The 12,188-nt window shown below is 53.3% G+C and overlaps 1 protein-coding gene across 1 annotated transcript; it reads left to right on the top strand.

Moving 5' to 3' along the window:
- Positions 1–557: 557 nt before the first annotated feature.
- On the top strand, positions 558–9,263 carry LOC149865205 (zinc finger protein RFP-like). The gene is made up of 7 exons (XM_090048028.1): positions 558–1,076; positions 2,168–2,254; positions 4,325–4,555; positions 5,020–5,042; positions 5,246–5,361; positions 5,884–5,916; positions 8,190–9,263. Exons 1-7 carry the CDS (start codon positions 657–659, stop codon positions 8,699–8,701), a joined length of 1,422 nt encoding a protein of 473 aa, XP_089904154.1. The 5' UTR covers positions 558–656; the 3' UTR covers positions 8,702–9,263.
- The last annotated feature ends 2,925 nt before the right edge of the window (positions 9,264–12,188 follow it).

Here is a 12,188-nt window from a genome sequence, read left to right as displayed (position 1 = left end):
GGAAGAGACAAAGCAGGGATTCAGAGGCGGCATCCCCCACGCTGCCTACCAGAGGCATGGGCTGTGCGCCAGCCAGAGCTAAAAGCCAGCCTGCTTTAATGACACGGACGGAAAAGGCAAAGAGCCAGGAGGCAGGCTGTTGCAAGGGCCAAGCTGAGAGCCTGTAGCCAAGAGGCAAGCTACAGGAGTCCGGAGATGGGCCAGCAAATCCAAGACGCTGGGCGCGAGCAGCGCACGGGCTGTAACAGCGACAGGGGCTGAGACGAGGTTTGTAAGCTGGCCTGACTGTGGTGCTCCCCGGCACAGGTCTGAAGGCATAAGCATGTCCCTGCACTCCTCTAGGCAATGGATAAAGGCATTTAGGCACCTGGGATAGGTGAGGGGCCTGAATATCTTTGAGGATCAGGACCCAAGCACCTAAATCACAGTTAAAACTAGGACTAAGGCACCTAATCCACTTAGATGCTTCTGCGGATCCTACGGCAGGTCCTTTGTGGGTTTAACAGAGGCTGATGGGCTGGTGTTTCCTGCCCAAAGCACCAGCTCTGCTGGCAGGAAATGACTCACTGTGTCGGCAGTGCGTTGTGCAGGAGGGAGGGCGTTGCCTGAGCGCTCAAAAGTGAAACTCCTCGTTTGCCTTTCCCAGAAAACCAGCCATGGCTCAGGTTGCTCTGAGCTTGACCAAGAGCCTCCAGGAAGAAGCCACCTGCCCCATTTGCCTCGAGTTTTTCAGGGACCCAGTGATCACAAACTGTAGCCACAATTTCTGCCGGGAGTGCCTCGCTGAGCACTGCAAGCAGCAGGCACAGAACATCTCCTGTCCACAGTGCAGGAAGAAAATCCAGCAGAAAAACTTGCAGCCTAACCGGCAGCTGGCCAACGTGGTAGAAATCGCTACGAAGCTCAGCCTGGAAGTGGACAGGAAGGCAAGAGAGATCCTGTGCAAGAAGCACAAGGAGCCTTTGAAGCTCTTCTGCGAACCCGACCAGAGTCCCATCTGCTTGGTGTGCAGGGAGTCTGCGGAGCACAGGGCTCATGCCGCCGTCCCCATAGAGGAGGCTGCCCAACACTACAAGGTAGGAAACCCCTTGAATCCTAGGGGAGCAGGATCAGACCCTGGAGCTGGACAGCTTGGCTGTGGGGCCAGTGCGGTCCCTCCACCCCATCGGCCTGCAAGCAGGTGCAGACAGTCTGGCGCTGGGCAGGGGAGGCTGAGGAACCAGAGCAGGGGATGGGGGAACGCAGCCCCTTGAAGGAGGGAAGGGGATGGGTCGTGTCCATAAGCCCCCCAGCCTGGGGGAGGACGGTGGCATGGGGTGCGAGGCCATGGAGCAGGCAGTGAGGGGAGGCTTGCAGGGTGCAGGGGGTGTAAAGAGGAAGGGGGGGGGCGTCCTACCAGCCTTACCCAGGGGAATGGGGACTGGAGGGCCTGGGGTAGAAAGCGCACACAGAGCCAACAGCATGGGGTGAAGAACGGGGTCCCTGGCATGGGAAGCGGGGGGAGCTCATGGAGCCACGAACAGGAGAAACTATGGGCTGTGGGAGGGTGGGAAAGGAGAAATGGGTGGACTGAGGATATGCTGGGGCCCTGGCATGGGAGGGGATACAAAACCAGGGGGAGATGGGGGTGCACATGAAAGCACCAGTGTATGGAAACCTGGCAGGGGAGGAAGGGGACACGCAGAGCCCCTGGCACAGCGGGGATTGCAGAAGGTCCTTTCTGATGGGAAGAAGACCGACAGCAATGTGGCTCAGTGGTGCTGGGGGATGCGTGCAGCCTTGGCATGGGGAGAGCTGGGGACCCTGGCAGGGGGGAAAGAGTGTGGGCATGGGGGAAGGAGGGGGGAGAGCATCTTGGGCAGAGGGGCGACTGGGGGTCCCTCGAAGGAAGGTGGCTTCCCAGGATGAGGCGCAGCACGTGGCATCATCTGCCTTGTTGGGGTGGATCTGGGCTGGGAGCTGGAAGCCCCGAGCACACTCGAGAGGCTATAAAAAAAATAATAAAAAAAAAGCGTGAGGAACGTGGCTGTCCCGGGTGCACTGGCTGTTGGCCAGGGTGCGTTAGGGTGGCATGTAGGACGGCCACTTCTGTCCCTCCACCCCATCACCCTGCAGCAGGGGTGGACAGAAGAGGACACCCAGATCTAAGCCCCACGTTCCTTTTCAGGAGCAGCTACAGAACAGCTTGCATTTCCTGCGACAAGAGAAGAAAGAATTCGACCCCAAAGGAGACGAGAAAAGCAATGAAATGCTGGTAACTGTCTCCCCATCTGTCCATGTGTCTGTCTTCTGTCCGCGGTTCCTGGGGGCCTGGTGGGTGTTCACATCCCGCTGGGTTGATCCCCGGCGCTGGCAGCCCTGTGCGCAACCTCTGCTGCATTGCTATGAGAGGGGCAAGCTCTGCACTTAGCTGGGGCCTGGGCAGGCACCGGGGGCTGTCACCACTACGCGAAATGTGCACCTCTGTCTGGGACAGCAGGACTATCCATCATGAGTTTTGTCACCTACCCATTCTAGCTGGAGGAGCAGGTTGTTTCCCAGTGGGTCCCCAGCTTCCCTGAATAAGGTGGTTATTCCCCTTTTCCCCTCTTCTTTTCTCCCACTGCTGCGGGCTTCCTTTCCAACACCCCCTCAATAGCTCCCATCAGTACTAGATCAGGCCCCTCGTTTCCTGCTCCCCGGCCCCTCTCGCCCACTCAAACCCACTTTCCACCCCTGCTGCTCCTTCTTGCCTCTCGTAATTTCAGTCCAGCCTTGGGCCTTCTCATCCTCAGGGACTTAGGCCTCCACATTAATACCAAGCTCAGCCTTTAGCCTCCACCACCCTCCCTTAATATTTGTTCACCCCTGAATCGAGTGCCTTTGCACCAGAACGGCTGCTCACTTGACATTGCCCTCTCAGACAGATCAGACGAAAGTTTTGTAAGTCCTGTGTGTGATCGTTCTGCTCTCCTTAGGAAATTTGCAGGTGACGCCACGATGGGTGGAGTTGCCGACACTGGAGGACAGGGCTAGGATACAGATTGACCTGGAAAAAATGGAGAAATGGTCCACAACCAATCATGTGAAACTCAGCAAGGACAAGTGCAAAGTCCTACACTTGGGATGACTTTGTAAAAATTGAATTCAAGGGCTAATTCAGTTCCAAATTCAAAGGAGCAAAGCTCAATAATGGTGCCTACAAAAATCCAGGGTTCATATAACTCCAGATAGACCAGTATCTTGCATCCTAGGAGTTCAGATGCTCCCCATATCCAGACAGGAACAACATGCGAGTCCCAGGCCCAGAGTCCTGGGAGTCTGGATGCCCCCAGTCACACTCGATCTTAGCCAAAAAAAACTGCATGCACAAAAACAGGCCGGGAATGGCTGGCCAGGCTGTAGGACTGCAGAGAAGGCCCTGGGGTTCACAGGAGACCATAAGGTAAGTGTGAGCCAACAGTGCATTGCTGTTGTAAAAAAAGACCACTAGCACCATGGGCTGTATTAACAGGAACATCACTTGCAAATCAAGGGAAGTGACGCTTTTACTCAGTTCAGCTGGCGAGGCCTCCTCTGGAGTCCGGTGTCCAGGTCTGGGCCCCGCGCTTCAACCAAGATGTGGAGAAATTAGAAAGCCTCCAACACGGGACAGCCAAAATTGTTAGAGGCCTGGGAAGCATGACTTCTGGCCATGCTGAAAGGACCGGTCTGGAAAAGTTTTCAAATATCTGAAGGGCGAGTGTGAAGAGGGTGGTGATTAGACTGCCCTCCGTGGCAGCAACGAAGGGACAGGACCAGGAGCAATGGTCCTAAACTGTAGCCAGGGAAAATTTAGGATGGAGATGAGGAAGAATGCCTTCTCTCCCAGGATGGTCAGGCGTTGGCAAAGGATGCCCAGAGAGGATGTGGCATCTCCATGCTGTTTAAAAGTAGGTTGAGCAGACAGTTGACTGGGAAGGGTTAGTCGGGGACAATCCTGCCTCGAGCAGGGGGCTGGACTAGGTGTGACCTCCTGAGCCCGACTCATACGTGAGTCTTGAATCTCTGCTTCCTCCGGCCTTTTTCCTCCAGTGCTGCTGCTGCCCAGCCACGACCTTGCCCCCTGGGGCGGCACTCACCCTTTGGCCATCTCATCCAGGAGCTCCGTCCCCTTCTCTCCGCCGTCTCCTCCCTGGGGCTCAGTTCCTGTGAAATCCCCTTCTCCCTCTCTTCCCCACAAGATGTTTTTGTCCTGCCTTCCCCACACCAGACCGGCTCGGGCAATGTTCTCGCATGCAAGGATCCGTGGGAAGCAAAGCAGCTCCTCCAGGATTTTGCTAACCCTTCGCCCTGTTCCTGGCAGAGGCGGGTGAAGTCCGAGAGACAGGACGTGTTGTCCGAATTTGAGCAGCTGCACCAGTTCCTGAGCGAGCAGCAGTGCCTCCTCCTGTCGCAGCTGGAAGTGTTAGAAAACGAGGTTTTAAAGAGGCAGAATGAATATGTCACCGGGGTTTCGGAGAAGAAGTCCCTCCTCGCCACTCTGGTCACCGAGCTGGAGAAGAAGTGTGGCCAGCCTGTGACGGAGCTCCTCAAGGTACATGCCCTGCGCCCCGTGCAGGATGGAAAGGGCATGCTGTACCTTTCCTTCCTACCTGGTGCCACAGATTTACTGATTGCCACACTGAAATGTGGAGTTACGCCAATCTGTGGCATGTATGTTGGCTGAGGCAGCAGTTCTTGCTCCTGCGGTGGAGAGCAGCGCCTGTGGGGATATGTTCTGGAGCTCCGGAAACCACCTCCTGCCCAGTGCATTAACTCCCATGTGTCTGTCCTCTGGGAGCTGGTCCGCTGACCTTGCAGCAAGGCCCACAGAGGCAGCCCCTCTCCCAGGCCAGGGCTGTCTCCAGAATCGGGGCCCCAGAGCAGAGATCTGTGACTGCAGAGTGACCCGGGGGAGGGAGGGCTCTGGGCTGCAATCCCCAGGTGCACCTGGGCAGCCCAAGGGACTTGCAGGTCCATCGCAGCAGGTCGCTGAGCTCTGCTTTCCTTCCCTTGCAGGATGTTGGCAGCACCCTGAGCAGGTACGTCCTGGGTCCAGTCTCCCAGTGAAGCGGGGGAAGCGGGTTTGCACTGTGGCTATTTATTTGACTTGCTTATTCTCTTGAGGTGGGGACTAGGTTCAGCACATCCTAGCCAGTGGGCCTGCTTTGTGGGCAGGCGGGGAGTTGGGGTCACACGGCTGTGCACCTGGGTGCGCTCAGCGTGTGTCCGTGCGTCTCCCTAGGTGTGAGGCTGTGAAGGCTCCCACCCCAGAGCCCGTTCCCCCTGAGCTGGAGAAGAAAGTCATCAGCTTCTCTGAAAATCGCGTCCTGCTCACGGGCCTGCTGGCCACATTCAAAGGTAAGCCAAAGCGATGCTCGGTGTGCCACCTCTCTCCCTGAGAGCCCGTGTGTCTCCCTCCATCCCTCCCCAGTCTCTGGCTTCTGGCGCGCCACGTGCCCTTGTTCATCTCACCCCCAATCCCTAAAGCCCCCCATGGCTGTCACTGGTCCCCGGGTTTCCAGCTCTGCCGTCACATCCATTCTTCAGGTCCCAAGTCTCTTCCCAGTACTTCCCCCACTGGAGTGCTCTGCTTTCGCTCCGTCACGCTTTTGGCACCCTTGAGTCACCAGCCCCATAAAGGACCCTCGGCTGCCGATGGATGAGCAGAAGGAGGGATGCTCAGTATGGGGGGAGGCTGTGACAGCACAGAGCAGGCTGCTGGGAGGGTGGAGCAGTGGGGGATAGGCACAAAAGATTGTCCCAAGTTTTGTCTTCTCTCCACCCTGGCTAAAAACTCACTGTCACAGTGAACAGAAGCAATATCATCATGGGGACTGGCATACGGGAGGTCTCACCCCTGTCTTCCTTTTCTTCCCCTAGAGAATCTGCGAGCCCAGATGGATAAAGAAAGAGGTAAATGTCCGTAGCTGATGGACACAAGTAAGAGGCGGACGCTTTCCTAAGAGGAAGGTGGAAATGTCTTCGTGGCAGAGAGGGGTCTGTGCCACAGCCTCTGCCCCCAGGCTTAGATACAGGTGCACTCAGATTGCGCAATTTGTTTGGGCCTGTTTATAATAATGCAGGCCTGGCACTGCCCTGTGCCAGTGCTAAAGGGCCCTCTCTTCCCATCTAACACACGGCATCTGAGAAGAAACCCAGCAGTATTTGCCCCAAAGCTGCCCTGCCCCTCTGGAGAACTTCTCTCCCATGGCATTGGGAGCCAAGTGCTTGAACACGTGTGCAGGCCGTATGGCATTTCTTACGGGTGTAATGGCATTGAACTGGGGCCTCAAAGAAGCAGGGTGAATATCCTCACATGGGCAATGCTTAGACCGGGATGTTCAAAATCTGAACTGGATGCAAAGAGCCCAGAGAGGGAGAGAGCCACTGCCAGGGTGTTTGGCCCCACCTCTGCTCTTGGGGCTTCCCGGAGGAAGAGGCACCTGAGCCCAAACAGGGTTTCCCCCTCTGGCCTCCAACAACGGTATGAATCCCTTTAGGGGTGTGACGGGTGGTGGGTTCAGGTTTGTGACTAAGTTAGCGGTTGCTGGAAATGAATGTTGGAGTGAAGGGCTGGGGCTGAGGACAACTGAGTGTCGTGAAGCATGTGAAATGGGGGGCAAGTGACATCAAGTGCAAAGGGGCTTTACTGAGTAGCCACATGGTAGCATTCATGAACGGACAGGACCACTTTGGGGCTAGCTGTGAGTTTTGTTGTGACTAACTCTAAGGGCCAAATCCTGTTCTCTGCCTCGGTGATTCTCAACCAGGGATGCACAAGATCCTTTGAAAGGTGACGTGCAATATTAGCACACCGCTGGGTGTGTAAACACCTGCACAATTCACACAATAAACCCAGAGATTTCCAGTGGGACTCCAGAGCGTCACAAGCCCTCCGCCCTGCTGCGGGCTTGCTGAGCTCTTTGCAGCAGAATCGCTCTGGCATTTTTCCATTGTCGAGGAATGAGTGAAAGCAAAGAGCTGGCATTCTCTTAGGGTGGGGGTCTTGAGTCTAACGAGGCTGAGGACCATTGCTCTACCTAGGAGTGCCTCAGTAGACTTAGGCACCTATACACGATCCTCACCCACCTGCTCAAATCCCTCAAAAAACATTAACTTCCCTACTGTGCTGACGCAGCACCAGAGCCCTAAAACTAAGTCGTTCCAAGCAGGCTTACCTGCCTTGCGTGTGCACTGTTTTTCAGAGACTCGGGCAGGGTGGATAATCCACGTCAGCCCTTCATGGGCCCTCATTATTTTACCACCTGTGACTCCTCAGCATTTACTTTGGCCTCAGAAAACTTCTGCGAACAACAATCCTATTTGCACATGGTGTTTCTCTTTTAAGCAAAAAACCCCCACTGCCTCGATTAGATATTTACCCTTTCTGGGAGCTGTGGCAAGGGTCTACCTACCCTGTACAGCCCAGGTAGAAAGGAGTCCTAGCACAGTTACAACTTGATGGTGGTCTTGCAGCGCCCTCAGATTCAAGTGTTTGGAGCCAGAGGTTTGGTTACGTCCCCTTACTGTGACAGCGAACAGCCCTGAAATTCAGATCTAGGCTGGGATTTTGTACAGCTTCTTCCACAATCCACCCAAGAGGGCCAAATATGTCTCTGATTACAGAAACCTCTGTCATCAGTGGTCTTGAGTGTGGTACAATTTGCTGAGCTCTTGATAGCACAGCTTTTGTCATTCTGGGAGTTGGTCTGTGATTCTCTACGGAGAAGCACGTTGCTACGGCCAATTCCCATCATGACAAAAGCTGAGCTAACTAAGGACCTCGCTGCATCCCACATCCCTTTCACCAACACGTCAGTGTTGCAATGGAAATCGGAGATCAGGCCAGCATACATCTGGGCCCCCTCACTTAGCTGTTACAGGGTAACCAGGGATCTGGAAATTTCTGGCATGCTCTCCTATAAGGCTAAGGGTATTTGCATTAGTGGGGTGAAATCCCATGTCTGTGGAAATCAGTTGTAAAACTGCTGTTGATCTTAGTGAGGTTAGGATTTCAGCCAAATTTTATTCCTGACTCAGCTCCAGGGAGAGTCTCTCCTGATCTTTGCTGAGATGATGAATATCCCTCCCCCCCCCAGTGTGGAGGACGATGAATTGGCAATGTGCTTCTCAGAGACCGTGACACTGTGTTTTCTCTCCTTCCCTCTCTGCGTGTCCATCCTTAGCCAACGTCACTCTAGACCCAGAAACAGCATATCCCTTCCTTGTGCTGTCGGAAGATGGGAAAAGCATGAGGCTCGGACAGAAGCAGCCGGATATACGTGACAATCCCAAGAGGTTCACTTCTAGCCCCAGCGTCCTGGGCTCCGAGGGGTTCGCAGCAGGGAGGCACTACTGGGAGGTGGAGGTAGGCGACGGGAACTCCTGGGCTGTGGGGGTTGCCACCGAGTCTGTGAAGAGGAAAGGGCAGCAAGATCTTATGGCAGGAGGGATCTGGGCCCTGCGGCTGGGCTGGGACCATCAGTACACAGCTCTCACTTTCCCCCCAACCTTGGTCTCGCTGGAGGAGAAGCCCCGGATGATCAGAGTCCACTTGGACTACGAAGAGGGGCAGGTGACCTTCTACAATGCAGAGAACATGGTGCAAATCTACCAATTCACTGCCACTTTCCGCGAGAAGATCTTCCCTTACTTTTGGCTCTGGTCACCCAACTCCCAGCTCCGGCTGCGTCCCTAAAGGGCATCGTTGTTCTCAGAGCATCTTGCAGAAGTAGTCCTGGACGCTTCATCGGAGCCAGAGAGACGGGGTCTATAGGACTGTGCCCTCAGGGGTGCTCTGCATCTGTTTCGTGGCAAAACACACAAATTCCCTGCCTACCCCTGGGTCATCCCTACCCAGTGCTGCCGTAACCCTGTGAAGCCCCTTGACAGCTCTCGTGCTCCACGCTTGCATGGGGAAAGGGAGGGCAGGAATGACTTCATAGCACTCTGCAGGGCACAGGAAGGAGGAAAAGCCACCTGAGACACAGGTGGTTTAAGTAAAAGAAGTATGAGAGGAAGTTTGGGGCATAAATACTGAATAGGAATGCCATTCTGGAGGAGCCTGGTGGCTCGAAAACCTGGCGTCTGGTTGCTGGTTTGAATTGTGACTTGAATTAAGATCGTCCGTCTCTGGGGCAGCTGATGTGGCTTCTTTTCTAGACCCCAAACTTGTAGCAATTTTGATTGGCTTCTCCTTCCCTGTTTGTGCTTTTCCTCCTGGCTTGAAGCTGTAACCAATAGTAAATGGTGTTCATATGCTGGTTTCTTCCTCAAAACCTTTTGAGCAAATCAAGCTAAGAGTTCCTGTGTCCTCACGATGACACGGGTCTGCGACAACCGCCAAGGGGTTGGGCGTCCGAGCTGGTGCAGCTGTGATGCATCAAGATTTCCGTATGGGTATTGCACATTAAAGTACCATCTAGCGGCAGGTATGGGGAAGGGCTGCTGGAAGGTCACCGGGAGCCTGGCAGGCTCTGGCTTCCTGCTCCAGAAATTTGGATTTTACCATCGGAAATTCTGCTGCCGTCCTCCTCCGATCTGGTACTAAGAGAAGCTTTTCATATCAGTTGGAAAGCAAACGCCTGTTTCTCTAGCCTCTCATCCCTCTGGTCCTGGGATCTAGGGGCTGTCACAAGGGAATATTGTGGCGGAAAGCCCTTGGCAGAGTGATGACGGGATATCAATGCCCCTGGGAGACTGAGTCAAGGCTGCAGGGAACTGCCACAAACCCAGCGTTAGCAGCTCTGGCAACTCCTGGTCACTTGGGAGAAGTCTCTTATTCCAGAGGTTTCCACTGCGGGGAAGAATTTTGCAGCCATGTGAAACCTGTCCCAGGCAAACTGCCATCGCAGGAGGAAACGGCCCATCCTAAGGCTTTGGTTTGGGGGATGCTGCCTCTGTAGCACCTTCTTTTTAGCCTTTTAAAGACACGCACGCACTTTCATGTGATAACAGCACTGGAAGGAGGGAAAAGGAGTTATTGAGAAGGGAGGGAAATTGAACCCAGATGTTGTGACAGTTAGGGGAGGAGGTTGAGAAATGCACAAACGCGTTTTCCTCTCTTGGAGGCCGGCACGTGTCTCACGTGAGCAGGGAGGCTACAGAGCCAGCTCATGCCCATGATAACCCCTGCCGCAAGGCTCCCGGGGGCACAGCACCTCTGCCAGGGACCGTGTTTCCTTTCCGCTCGGCAGCTCTTCTCACAGGCAGGTGAAAGCGTGCCACAGCACACCGCTGTGAAAGGATGCTCGTTCGGAGGGCTAACGAGAGAGAACAAGTAAACCAGCCCTGGGGGGTGGGGAGGAGAATTACAAAAAATAAAACAGAGCGGAGAGCTGCAGGCGCCTGGTGACTCTCACCAACTGGAAGATGCTAAAGAGCCAATGAGTTAAATATGATCTGCAAGAGGGGAAAACGAGCTTTTGGCTTTTTTTTTTTCCCCTTCAGATGCATGAAAGCCATAGAATATTATTTTCATAATAGAGGACTGCAGTAGTAGTAGGGTTACTATGAAACAAAAGCCTGAAAACCAAGCAGCTGAGAGGGGAAGAAAGGTTTAATCAGACTATTTGGTTTGGGGGGTCGGGGGGCGTTCTCTGTTAGCAAAATGCAACAAGCAGAGCTTGGGGCTGCCTTTCTTTTAGCTGTTCATTGCTGATAGATAAGTCTTGTCACATGAAAGGAATAGACAGGCTCCCCTTGTCCACGTGTACACAGTGCATGGATGAGGGATCATGGGCTGCTCTCTGGGTTAGCCAGAACAGCCTCAAATCATACTCTAAGTCAGTGGCTGTGGTACGGGTACCACCAGTGGTACGCAGACTGCCTGGCAGTGGTATGCGTTGGCAGACTTACTAGAATTATATGACAAAAAATTGATGGCTGTCCTTCAGGCTGAGCTGAAAAAATTGCTGGTGGTATTTAATGCTGTATCACTTTAAACCGCAGTTTGGGAATTGCTGCTCTAAGGAGGTTTCTGCCCCAGGTTGGGATAGTGTCCAAAGGGACATTGGGAGGGTGGTCAAGATTGCTGAGCCTCCCTTCCCACAGGGGCTATCTATCCATTACCCTCCAACCCTGCATATTGGGCTCTCAGCTCTGCATGATAAAGAAGTGTTACTTAGCACCTGTTTAAGTCAAACACCTGGACAACAATAGGGAGAAAAAGGTTTAGGAATGAAAGATTCAGCAACCTCAATCATAACCTTTCAAATGCAAACTGAAGAAACCCCTGGGAGGTGCTTATTCTTGTTCTCTAGGACTACAAGGCTAACTATCCCCAACATTTCTTAGGTTAAAAAAACCTAGAAAAACAAAATAGGAGACAAATTTAAGTTCTAATCCTACCTAAGCTGAAGTCTGGCTTAATGGAGCCCCACTGAACCCCAGCGTGGAAGAGTCCCAAGAGTGTCGCCCCATTGCTTTCTATTCATGCTCCCACTGATCCTTTCATCTACAGCAACGGTTCCCAAACTGATGGGGTGCACACCACCAATGTAAAATGATAAAACCTTAAGTGCCACCAGCAAATTTTTCAGTTCGACCTTAAGGACCGCCAGCAAAGTTTTGTCATATAAAGTAATGATGATAAATCAGTCAATGCGTACCATTGACAGGTTGTGGTGGTACCCCTACCACAGATTGGGAACTGCTGATCTACAGCATTACTGGAGCTGAGGGGTCAGAGCAGCGTTTCCCAATCCCACGGTCCTAACCAGTGGAATACACAATAGGCCCTGTCATTGAGGGTGTGATTGTTGTCTTTGTGTAATTGCTGTCAATTGTGTAATTGTTGTCTTCTAACACTCAAGATATATCTGCAGCATTGACCTAAACATCCTGCTCAGTGACACGAGGATGTGCAGTGATATTTCTCTAGACTGTGCACTGACTTTTTAAAAAGTGCATGCACGCGTGCACACACAACATTGATAATGAAACCTGTGAAGCTTTCAGCTGCAGCCGCCTGGAACTGACATTTTGTGCAATGCCTTTTTATTTTGAGCTATCAGCCACCTTTTAAGGAAGCCTTCACACAAAAGCAGACGACCCTCATTGACGTTGTGAAGCTCTCACTTTGATCAGAAATGACAGGAAGGATGTTGAAGGGAGGGAAGGGTGGGTATCACGGCAGGAGGGGTTGGCTTTGTCATCAGTATGTGTGATTTGTGAAATAAATTACA

Source organism: Crocodylus siamensis, chromosome 5 (genome assembly GCF_052110815.1).
Source record: "Crocodylus siamensis isolate JL-2025a chromosome 5, ASM5211081v1, whole genome shotgun sequence".
NCBI lineage: Eukaryota > Metazoa > Chordata > Crocodylia > Crocodylidae > Crocodylus > Crocodylus siamensis.
This window is presented reverse-complemented; position numbering and strand designations above follow the sequence as displayed.